This window comes from Polyergus mexicanus, unplaced genomic scaffold (assembly GCF_030449975.1).
Source record: "Polyergus mexicanus isolate NDT 795.1 unplaced genomic scaffold, iyPolMexi1.0 SCAF_8, whole genome shotgun sequence".
In the NCBI taxonomy this organism is placed as follows: Eukaryota; Metazoa; Arthropoda; class Insecta; order Hymenoptera; family Formicidae; genus Polyergus; species Polyergus mexicanus.
This window is the reverse complement of record NW_027223328.1, coordinates 9,064,925-9,078,021: the sequence shown is the minus strand read 5'-3', so window position 1 is coordinate 9,078,021 and position 13,097 is coordinate 9,064,925. Positions and strand designations below refer to the sequence as shown.

General features: G+C 40.6%; 1 protein-coding gene across 6 annotated transcripts in view; it reads right to left on the bottom strand.

Moving 5' to 3' along the window:
• LOC138935573 (nephrin) overlaps positions 1-13,097 on the bottom strand; it is a 357,081-nt gene that overhangs the window by 49,836 nt on the left and 294,148 nt on the right. For all 6 annotated transcript variants that reach the window (XM_070300241.1, XM_070300240.1, XM_070300245.1 and 3 more), the window contains one exon: positions 245-450. In XM_070300241.1, the coding sequence (XP_070156342.1) occupies positions 245-450 (206 nt within the window). The remainder of the gene's footprint in view (positions 1-244; positions 451-13,097) is intronic.

The following is a 13,097-nucleotide window of genomic DNA, read 5'->3' as shown; positions in this document are numbered from 1 at the left end:
TTTACGATTAATTACGAATTTTGGTGATGTTATAACTTTTTATTGCTCGTCATTAATACTTATCACATTTCTCTTTTATAGAATGTGCTAATTAAATTGTCAAAATTTAGAAGTAAAGGAAAGTGAAAAATATAGTATTTTATTTTCTGTTATAATTATATCATTTGTATATAGATCTTGTAACAAAGTTTTTGATATATATTTCGGGATACATGAGATACATGCTATTAAATAAGATACAAACCTATCACTGTCAATTGAATTCTGGAGTTTCTGGTCGGACTTGTGGTAAAATCCACTCGGCACCTAAATTCACCTTCGTCCTTTTGCTGTATATGGTTAACGCTCAAAGTTGCTGGTTCCGTTGTTGTCCTGAAGAACGCCCGATCGTTGAGTTCTTTATCCTGCCAATGCGATGCTTTATCCGAGAACTTGCCGCGTAGATCGTAACTGAAACAGATATTTTCACTTTATATCATTCACTTGTCGTAGATGCGAGAATATTCGACTTGTCATAAATATAATATCGCGAAATAAAGTTTGTGCATGCAGCTGGTGTATAGGTATTATGAAAAAGAACAGAAGCAAAGTGAGAGAGATAAGACCGTGTACTCTAAAGAGCAATGTACAATCTTGTTTGTGAGCATAAACAACATGTAGGAGATACGAAAACCAGTTATTTAATCTTTGTAATCTTTAATCATATTATAATAAAAAATTACGAGATCGTGTATATCGATATAAAAATTCTTTGGCGCAAAGAATTCTTACGACGATAAAAATTTCTGGAAGAAATCAACGATAGTTTGTAAATTTGTAAATTACATTTATATTGTTCGAAATATTTTATTGAAATAGATTACTTCTTCCGCAAACATATTAAATATTCCCGTCGCACTCCTATATATTGTATTATAGGATTAATAAAAAAATATTAAATTTCTCAAAAAATCTATAAAATTTAGAGAGAGAGAACAAGGAAGAGAATGCGTAGTATTTGCAATACGATCTCTCTCGTATAGTATAGGTAAGTGAAAATCATATTGCAAATAACATGTTCAGGCATGACTGCGCCATGTGTCGCTTTATATTTTTTGCGTCAGAAGTAGGTAGTGGGTCGCGAGAAAAATAAAGTGAAGCAAATGCAAAACTTCAGAAGTAATATCGCGACAGGACGAGAATTTCGTTAACTTCCCCACTCTTTAATACGTTGAACGCTTCGTGCATATTTGATGCAGGCGAGCAAGTTGGATAATAGAGAACACATATGACATATAATAGAGAGAGAGAGATAGAGAGAGAGAGAGAATACAATTTCGTTAATTAATTTAATACGTGATATGTGTGTGTGTGTGTGTCCAATTCTGTGTAAGATAAACTTAACATTTAAAACTTTGTACGCTAAATATGTACTAGAAACTGCGTAATATATTTAATTAAACGTAAATCTCGCCGTAAAAATTCTATTATTCCCGTCTCTTTACAACATATGTGTATTGTAGAGCACAAAGAGAGATTCATTTTCAAAATCCTTTTTATACAATTTTATAACACAGAGCTTCATACAACATAACACACACGCGTAATGATTGACCGGATATTTCTCGGAAAATTCTAAATCACGGAGATTTCAAATCACACCTGAACCACCTCTCTCACCTCATCTAATCCGTCATCTTCTCTAACAATTCTCTGACATTGGTGCTCAGAATCGCCAATTTCACATTCGAACGATGCCCTGTTGTCGCATCGACGATACAGAAAAAGAATCATGTGTCGAGCTGTACACGCGGAGTGTTAATTAAGAATGTATCGGCCAGCCGATCGTCCTCCATACTCGAGTGCACCCGGGGAGGAAGCCGCGCCGCAACCGTCCAGACAGACGCTTCACCGCAGATCGCCCCGCGGTGCGACCCAACCCCCCAACCCCCGATCCCTCTCGCATACCTCACGCCACCGGGACACCGAGAGAGCGTCGAATTTGCGGAAATACCACGAGTGCCTCGCCTGGTAGGTACCAGATTCGGTCGCGCGTATCCGGATGGACCGGCGGAGGAGAACGAAGGGGGACTAAATGGTACGGTTAGGGCGCCAGCGGGGGAATGAGGGGTTGGAGGGGCTGGAAGGGACGGCGTTGTACATTCCTCCGGTGTATTACGAGCCAGTACACCCGGCAGCTGGCGAAGTCTGTACCGTTTCGTCCGAGAGCGCGATCGCATGCTCTCCCATATGCCGAACAACAACGATGCGGTACTTCCGCGGACGCATTCTCTCGCTGGTTGCATCCAACACGTGTGTCGACGTAACACGTGTACGCCCGCGCGTTTACACACACGCGTGCGCGCGTATAGTTGACACGGAGGGGTAGAAGGTGCAAGTTAACCGAAACAGAAAAGTTGACGCTCTGCAGTAGCGCGAGCCAAACGTTAAAGCGAGAAACTGCTCTCTTATATATATATATATATATATATATATATATATATATATATATACATGCAGCGAGCAGCGTCGAGAGATCGGGGGTTCCAAACAACCGGCTGGTTGCTAGATAGGCCAGCAGAAACGATTACTTATACAGCACGATGCGCCTGCAAATTGCACGACACGTAGTACGTCGTTCGAAAGTTACAGGGTACCGTAAGGGCGCACGAGCGACGCTACTACGGACCGAGGAATGGCGTACACATTACCTCTTAAATTTGTCAAGGTTGTATGTACTGCGACGCGGTATTAAGGGAAACGCGCATCTTCCACATTCTCTTTTTATCAGACGAAGGGAGGGGGAGGACACATTTATCTCACGAGAAATTGAATAAATTAAAAATAATTTCTTACAATAATATTCAAATTAGTCGAATCTGCGTATATATCAAAACATTTCGCTTCTTGAATGCGTGTAGAAAATATGAGAAAAATTGATGACACAATAATTATTACGATTAATAGGATTGAGGTATTCTAATCAAACTTGTAATATACGTAAAGATATATGCTTGACTATCGATATTGCAACGCATTGCAATGTCGTGTTAACGACATTGCGCGTGATACACAGCTAGCGTACAACAGATTAGTGGTCGGACGTTCATATCGGGACGTGGTTATGCCTGTCATAAGCCAGGGCGACTAATTATAGCGCAACATCTCTGAGTTCTCGGTCAGAACATACTACGTAACCGGCTTCCGTTTCCGGTTGCGCGATCGTACGAGAAAGTTGGCGGAGAATTTGAAATCAATCTCGCTCGTGAGCAAAATACACGCTGGGACTTTATAGCGAAAAGCCAACCTATAATTGCGTTGTGAGGCGAGAAATAAATTTTACATTGCTAAATATTGTTTCCATATCTTGGGATCATGAATATCCGTTCAAGAAGGGAATAATAATCAGTCGCTACTTCTTCGATGGTGTTTAAAAAGAATGCGGCGATCTCGTGTACCATTGCAATTTGAATTTTCATCGTGCTTAAAAATGAGATTCCGTTGTAGCCATCGGACTACCGGATACATAGCTGAGTGTACACTTTATATACTTCGGAATATGAAATCAGTGTATTAATGGAGGAGACACGATAGCCGTACAGCGTGCGATTATAGGATACGGTATAAAAGAAAGAAAAAGAGATAAGCGTATATTACAACACCGACGAGCGTTTAACAATACGTCACGCACGATTGTTCGCCCGTGTAATAATTCATGTTAGATTTATGCTTTGTTATACGTTTTCATATTCCGCTAATTTTTTATTTTTTTCTGATTTTAATGTAATCATTTTTGTTTTTTCACCCATTAAAAGGATACAGATTTTCAACGACATTTCAGAAAAAAATAAATGCTCCTTTTTAATTATTTAATGTGATTGTATAAATATATCTAATATATTATATAAATAGATATAATCACGTATAGATGAGAAGAGTATATTAAATAAATGTTTGATGAGAAAAATGTGCTTCGATAGAAATTTCCTCCGAACAAATCCGTGTTTACAATCGTATGTTATTCTTCGAAAATCGCGCAAGATTCGTCAGAACTGCTGCAAGTTGAATTTCAAGACGTCTCTAAAGTTTATGACACAGACGCGCCATCGGTTTTAGATGAAGTTCAAGCATCGCCGAGGAACGTTAGAAAAATGCGCGACTATTTAATGCCTATAAATTTACTACAGCGCAGCAAGAACTTCCGCCGAGGGGAAGTCTGTTTGCGCGCGGCATTTCCGAAACTACCGTGAAAGTTTCGAGCTCTCGTAGAAAAGGGGATCGTAGTTTGCAATGGTACGGTACAGTGTTGTATTGTAGCTACAGCGGGGGCGGTTCGTCGTAAATTTCTACGAATACTGTGACAGGTGGACGCGTTCTATATATGAATTTTATGATTCTGCGCGCTGTAACTAATACGGAAATTTATAATCCTGCTCTTTCTCCCTTTGAATAGCGCTGTGGGCGTTTTGCGAAATTCGCGGCCCGCACGCGCGATCGTTATACAGTTGGAAATTTTTATCTTACACGAGGACCGCTGCGAGAAGATGACGCTATTCAGCGTTAATGAGAAACTTTTCGTCCCGTCGAGTTTTCTATTACATAATAAAGCGAAGTAGATTACGCAATTTTAGTTCGCGGATACATTTGAGCACTCGACTTGAAGAAATTAAAATTATTTATATTAATTAAGATTTATTTCTCTCATCTTTCATTTTAACATGTATCTAACTAATGTAAGAAGATAATTAATAAAGGGGCTATGATCCAGCTTAACTCTTAACGCTTTTGGTCGTAATACGTATTAACAAAAATACGCATTCAACAATGTACTGAGCAGCAATGCTGAAAAGTTCATTGAATACGGTATCGCATATAACGTGGTCTTGTTCAATATCTCTTGGACGCAAGTCGTATTATTATCCTATAGTTCTACGGCCTCTATATATTCGCCGCGATCGAGCAAGATAGCACTTCCGTCAGAGCCGCCTGATCCCATCCGGAGAGGTATTAAACGGAAATCGTCGACAGATGCGTCCGGCCTGCAAGACTCACAGATTACTCGGATTAATAACCGAAGATCCCTCTCGCACAAAGAGTTAATTAGCGTACCGGCTTAATACGAAATACCGCGGCACGTGTCGCGATAACTCGCGGCCTTGAATCGTCTGGAAGTCGGCTTTCACTTCCTCTCTCACTCTCTCTCCATCCACGTGTCTATCTATCTGTCCTGCGCATGAATCTGCGGCCGATTCCGCGCATATTGCGCCGCTTGGACATCGGACGTGACGATCGTGCATTCCCGATGCGTGGCTGCCCGGTGCATAAAGGACCAAGGCACACCGGAAGCCGATCTGATAGAATGCACAGACAATGAGGGCTCCTCTCTGCCGGAGGAAGCTGCCACCGTCGGCCTCGACGGTCCGCGTCCCATTGATTGGTACGCGCAACGTACGACCGGCTGCCCTTTGTGCCCTACCTTGCTCGCGAAGTGCATTCACCTCGCAGGTCATATTACGGTTTAATTGAAGTTGATGCCGGCCGCCTGTAACGGCCCGGACGATATATCGTGGCCGGTGATCTTGGGAAATGTAATTCGCGAGATTAAAGTGGAACGCGGGTCAAAGGATGTTAATCATTTTTAGTGGCGAACCCGGTTGTCCCAAATTGTCCCACTCTTTTCGTACGCTCGAACCAGACGCATACCGATCGAACTATTCGGCTGATCGAACTATACGGAAAATATAACTCTTTCGGAATATTTGCGGAACAAATAAAACATCTCAGGAAGATTTCTCGCGCGGCATGTAAATTTCTATAATGTCAAGTAATAATTACATTTTGAAAATATATATTTTTTTTTTTTTTTGGAAATTTTATTTTTACGCAATGTCCCGACTAATTTCTTGCATACCTCGATTGTTTATACGAGATCCGTCGTGATAACGATTTTTCGATATGAAACAGCTTCAGTTACTGTTGAATACCGCAACGTCCAATATATCGAAAATCCGATTAAATCTAAAACGTCAATGAATCAATTTAATCGAAATAGACAAAAATACGATTGTCTTTTCGATTATTTGAGTAATTCGATTTCGGGAACTGAACGGTTTCCCGACCAGTCATTTATCAAATAAGCCCAGCTCTGGAGACGAATTCGGATAAAATAACCATTAAATAAATCTGTAACGAAACGATCACTTAAATTTTCATATCAAGCATCCAGCTATAAATTTACCATACTTCTACGATTAGTCCTCGTATTACGACAGCGAAAAATGTTTTTTTCTCTCTCTTCGAAACAAAACTAATAAATTTTCGAAGTCTCACAGAGAAACATGTTTTGCCTATCTCGATACAATATTTAACTTTAGAAAACTGACAATTTTTATTCTCAACAAAATTGTCTTCTTGACAGTCGGCAGCTTGAAGCTTTTCGCAGATCTCATCAGTCTATAAATCCGCATTCACCACGATGCATTTCGCGAACGCGATAGCCGTTTCAGTGGTCGGAATCATTATTCTCGGACGTCCCTTCGGCGAGCTCGTAAAAATTGATCCTTATCGCCGAGAAAGAGAGAGAAAGAGAGAGAGAGAGAGAGACACGCTCTCCGGATGTTCAATTAAAGCGAGCCCAACGCTCAAACGCGTCGATATACGGCGCGCCTAGATGCACCGGCAATGCAGACGGTCCCCCTCCCCCTCTTCCCTTTCACCCCCTTCGGGGGAGGGAGGGGGGAGGGGATTTCGCCGGGGCCGCGAATGCACACGCACGCCGCTGCACACAACCTGCGTCTCTTATCGATTTCGCGATATCGGCGGGACGCTTCGCCCCGCGGTGCGCCGGTCTATGGCAATTTCCGCGATTCTCGTATCCATTTGAATAGCTAGGATAACTTCGGGAGCTAACGTCGACGGGTAGAGTATATTACCCACGCGCGCGATCGGTATTCTGGCACTCTCTCGACCAAACTACTTCCGATCGACGATGGGTATGGAAGGGGATTGGTGGCGGGCGGCCACGAGGGTTGCGGGTGGCCCTCGGAATTCATCGGCTGCCGAGGCGCGTTAAGCGTATCGCTTCCGTTCATCCGGAAACAGCTTCGATATAAATCGAGGCCATTTCTGCCTCGAAATGAACTCGTTGCGCTCTGAATTCCGTATATATTTCTCGCACGTCTCTTTCCGAGTTTCATATTTTTGTGAAATCGACCGATTAGGTACGTGTTCTGCCGTCCCTCGCTGCAAGTCGAAGGGGCGGTGCGGTAAAAGAGAGAGAGAGAGAGAGAGAGAGAGAGAATCACACGTCAGAAGATAATTCTGAAAGTGTCCATTGCAAGCCGATTACGAGAAAAATGATGTATAGCTTGAAAATATGAATCTTTTGCTAAATTCTAACAAATGACAGATGATGATCAAATTCAAAAATCTAATTTAACGCAACATTAAGCAGGTTTACGTAAATTAATAGAGTTGTGTCATTTTTCATATATTGTAGTATCACGAAAAGAGAAATTCTGTCGTAGGGAAATTTTCAAAGGCGTACAACGGCACTGGTTATAGAGACTTACTGTACTAAAATCTGTCAAACATGCAAGCGTGTTGTGACCATAATCGGCGGTCATTAGCATTATCTACGATGCTAATCTCAAAAGGGCAGAAGTACGTTGCATGCCGCGCATATGATCCGATATTGACGACGCAGCACTGAATTTTAATTGCTTCGATGGTCAGGCAGATTAAGCGCTTCAATTTTTCTCGGGATTTTCGCGTGAAATGAGCGACGGATATTCGACGTACTGCAGAAGCGACACTGCTTCCCGACGTTGCGGAGAATGTCGAGAAATTTCAATTAAACTAGCAGTGGATGCCATCATGCTGCGACGCTGCGCTCGATCAAGAAGCTCTTCTATCGATTTTCAGCATATATATGTAGAGAGAGACAGAGAGAGAGAGAGACAGAGAGACTGTCGCCGATCGATCATGTTTGCTACGCGAACATTTAAGCTGAATATATGTTTTGAGAAATGCAGTAGATTCGATAGATTTTTAACGAGAGAGGATTAAAGTCAATCACTCAACGAAGCCAAAAAGTTTAACGCTATTTTTAGAGTTTCGCGAACATGTTCGAGCCACAGAGAGATTTCCTCGGGCGTATTATTTCTTCCTGTAGACTCGCGTAATATCTATTGTCGAAAGGAAGTGAGATTCAGAGGCAACGTTGTACGCGCATAAACTATGTAACACGACAGTCTCTTCAGGACAATTTCGAGTATTCGTGTGTTGTCAGAGTGTACAGGAATTTTGCATCGCCGTTAGCGGCGCCAACATCCGCCAACTATTACCACCACCGTGTTACCGGTGACAGTAGTAACAGCCAGCAGTAGCAGCAGCAGCAGTAGTAACGACAGCAGCAGGAACGTCACTTCTATCTTCTCTCCTTCGGGCAACTACTCGGGGAAGCGATTTGCATATTCATTAAACACCCACGAAGCCTACATATAGGCGCTGCTCGCTTTGCACCCTCGCTCGTCTATACCGAGGACTTTTGCATCGCTCGTAGATGTTCCCTTTCGCGGGGAGACGTGTAACGTGTGACAAGCGCACGGATGGAGTCGCTGGCGGGGCCAGAGGGCCTGTCATCGCCGGTAAGAACCGGGATGTCTGTCGTTAACGAGCGAAATTTAAGACGTATTTGCATTCGGACCGTTGCCACTTGGCGCAAGTTGATAACGACTGGATCCATCGTCACAGCCTCCACCAGCCTCGCAATGTAATGTACGTTCGCCAGTGTACTTGCAGTTACCAACGGTGTGCGGTAAGAACGAGTTTTCCATCTCTCTACGACCTAACGCTGCAAGTAGCTTCACGCCTTTCGAGCTAGTCGTTTCGCCTCTGTTCGTAATTAATTCGGGGGTTGCTGTACGTATCGCCTTCTCTCTCTTCAGCGATGGTCGGGGGTAAGTTCGAAAGCGGAAGCGAAAGAGCGGGGGCGTGCCAAATGGAGAACAACGAGGTGCCAGGCGGATGGCGGAGAAGGGGGCGAGAAAAGCACGAGAGAAAGAAAGAGAGAGAGAGAGAGAGAGAGAGAGAGAGAGAGAGAGAGAGAACGAGAGAGGGAGGGAAGGAGGGAGAGAGAAGAAGAAGAAGAGCCGACTTTCTAGCCCCGTAAGAGTTCTACGACGATGCCAGTCGACGAGCACCAGCACCGAATTATGCATTTTCTTGTCGTCCCGTCGAATAAGAGCCAACTGAATATTAATGCCACTAGTGTAATAGTTTGTAAACTAGGTCTCCGGCTGTTAGGGGGATCGTCGTCTCCCGTCGTTAGTGCGCATAAATGTGCGCCCGTGGGCGCCGTCCACGGAATACGACATCGCGGTGAATGACTGATATCGTCGAGTCCCAGGAGTACCGAGGAGATGGATAATTAGATAAACAGGCAGAATTTACTTTCAACCTCCGAGAGAGACAATTAAATTCTTTCAGATTCTTAATAAGATTGATAATAATTAACATGCAAATAAATGGCTAAAGTAAAATGAATTTTTACGATATATCGGAAATATGAGTGAAAATTGCCTCGTAGAAAAGATTTTGCCGTTTCTCCAGCACAGTTCCTATTCACATTAACATTACATTTTATTTCGTAAATTTTGGAAACACACATGGTAAATGTCTCTGTGTCGATATAATAGATAAACGCAATAATAAGAAAATAGTGAAAAAATCCAGACTATTCATATCATTTGCCACGTAAATTCATGTAATTTTTTTTTTATATCGCAAATTTCTTGTCAAAGACACGCGGGAGCTGACAGCGAATTGAAGTAGTTGCGTGCCAAAAGAAATTAAAGATTATTAAGTTCATTACATTCATGTAGTGAGAGTGTCGATGGATAACTGGCCGTCGAATGCCGATACGTGGCTCATGTTATCGCGATATTATTACGATAGTTTCAACAAACTGCAAAAACGGCTCCTTTTCAGTTGCTTAATGCATGAGTGTAAATGCGAGAGACCGGATCTTTGTGCACATTACGGTTCATAAGATAATAAGAGCATCCGTTTGTCGATAACGTTCAACCATATTTTCAATCATGAGCAGAACTACGGCTCCCCTCATTTGCAATCCCATTTCCTATACCTCCGCATTATCCATCTCTTATACTCTGCCGTTGTTTCTTCCTCGTCTCCTTTCGTCGTATTTCAGTGCGCTCTCTCATGTCTCGTTCCTGGCGACAGCCGAACAATCCATACGGCGCGACGCCCATTATTCATACCTATTTCTGCATCGCTACTCTCTCTCTCTCTCTCTCTCTTTCTCTCTCCGTCTTTTTCCATTTTGCAAATAACTCTTCATTTTCCGACAACGCGACCTCCCTTTTCTCTTTCTCAGTTTCTTTTCTTTCTATTCATGTTCGAAAAGGCCGAATATTGTTCGGTAAAAGACAGAATAATCACGTGACATAGTCGCTTTTATGTCAAACTAGTGCAACAATATTGATAATAAATTTTTGAATTGTCATTTTGGAGCGTGCGTCATAAAGATGTGCTCGGATATGGGAAAAAAAAAAAAAAAAAAACTAATAATTTTATAAAAAATAAGAAAATCTTCAGATATATATATTTTAGAACTTAAAAGATATATATATTAATACATATAAAGATATATATATATATATATATTAATTACATATATTATAAAATTTCGGATTAAGCAATATTGTATGCATTCGTTCGTCTTCGTGTATTTTTAAAACATTCTTTTTTTCGCGACGAGAGACGGATTTTATGGGTAAAATTGGTGTGTAGTTTGTAGTTAGTGCCATACCATGCTGCATAATAATAATAGCGCATTTGCATGGTATTTGTATTGTGCTTTTGGACAGGCATTATTATATCTATGTTCTCTACGAGTGGGCAATGTTATTACGTTACCATGACGTAAAAGAGAGTCCTTGTTTCGTCCGAGTTACGTTACGCGTATGATACAAAAACATTTGTTTTACACGTCGCGTATATTTATTTACGCGTTATTAATGCACCGTACGTTGGCGAAACTCGGATACTTTATACATACATACATCGAGACTGCTTGCCCTTTATTTTCCATTACTTAGCCTCCGGACAAGTTGCTACTGTGTCACTCCGAGTTATCTGATGATTGTTTTTTTTTTTTAATCGGGCATGTCATTGTAAATTTTTCTTTTTAATTTTTTGCACGCTGCCACTCGCATTTGATACAATTGTAAAACATGGTAAAAATTTTCTTTTTAATTCCATTCTATTGAAGATTTTAACATATGGGAATTATCAACGATTCTATCTCTTTTTCGATAAATGAACCATCCCTCACATTTTTCTTGCACATCGCTGGACAAGGAAAATCCCTGTTTTTTTTTTAAATACCGAATGTATATGATAAATTTACGCTGGGTCGAACTTTCACGAGTAGTTTGGGCCGTCACGTTTTCCTGTTTGAAAGAGACGGATCTACCCTCGTGCGGCGAACTATCCTGAAAACCGCAAAGGCTCGTTCTTCGCGCGCGTCGTAAACGACCGGAAACTTTCGAATGATCACAAAGATTTGCCGTGTCCGTGTGTAGAGGAACGAACGTCGTCAGGATTTCCACCTATCGTCTCCGCTCTATTCCACATTGTCCTCGAGGACGATCGTTAAGCCGCCACTCCCCGGCCACATTAACACGTCGACTTTGGTACCGTCATCAACCCGTGGATCAACGACGAGTTGATACGTCTCCGAACCCGTTCTCGTCGCTCAGAACACTCGTAATCCTCGACAATGAGCGGCAGAATCATGATCAACTCTTCATTGCTGTCCGGTTTGTAGACTAGAATTATCTCTCTGTCTTATTTATTTCTCTCTCTCTTTTTATTAATAATCTTGCAATAAATATGCTACAGTGATCAAGGCTACATAAAAGCTTGAAGTTAATAATTTGTGAAATTTCTGTTAAAAAATAATTTGTGAAAATTCAAAATAGGATAATAGTCGAGCAGAAAGGTATTAGAGTCCCTATTTTTAATCTACGCTAAATATATAACTTTTTAAAAAATTGATAAATATTTTTCAACAGAATTATTCTCTGAGATCTTCTGATAGTTGTATATTTAAAATATATTTATAATCATGCAATCTATATATATATATATTTCACGTAGTCTAACAACTTATAATGAAGAAAAAATTCTTGAATATCTATCTTTTGCTTGAACTTGGGATGGGATGCTAACTTTTCGTAACCTAAAGTAGATAATTTTTCGAAAGAAGTTCAAGCAAAAGATAGATATTCAAGAATTTCTTCTTCACTATAAGTTATTAGACTACGTGAAATGTACGGCTACAGCTCTTTTGGAAACTAATAAATACTTTTAAACAAAATTTATCTTCAGGATTCTCTAAATAGTTCTAGATTTAAAAATAAAATTTCTATAAATTTTTTTTACATAAATTTGGTTTTTGTGAGAACAATATACCTAATTTTCAATTATCCTTAAATGTGCGTGCGCAGGAATTTTAAAAAGATCACTAATTTAGTTTCCGCTCTCACTCAATCTATCGCCCATCACAATTTCCTTCTCTATTTTCCTCCCTCTCTCGCATGTTAAATAGATATTAGTAATCTGGAAATTGGGAAGCTGTATTAAATGTATTAATTGATAATGAAGCTCTAGTATATCTAACGGATCGGGAAACAATAGTGAACGATGGCAAGCTCTGATTACTTGTATCGATATTGTAACGATCAGATTTCTGCTTGCGTTATCGGAAAATATAATAATCTGTATGTATGCGTGTGAGAATTATTTAAGCATTAGATTACTAGAATTGGAAAAGTATCTTCCTGTTATCCTTCCGATATTATTTCTCTCAGATCTGCTTTTGATCGAGGTCAATCATCATAATTATCATCATTAATTATTTACACATAATTGATTCACTAATGCACATTTTGTTAGCAAAAATAATAGGCATTCGAAAACATTGAGTATCTCTTTTCCAATTAATTTTAGTTTCTGATTCGATTGATATAAACATGAATTGGCATTTAATCCGCTCGAGACTCGGGGTAGTTTCAATCATGCAACATATA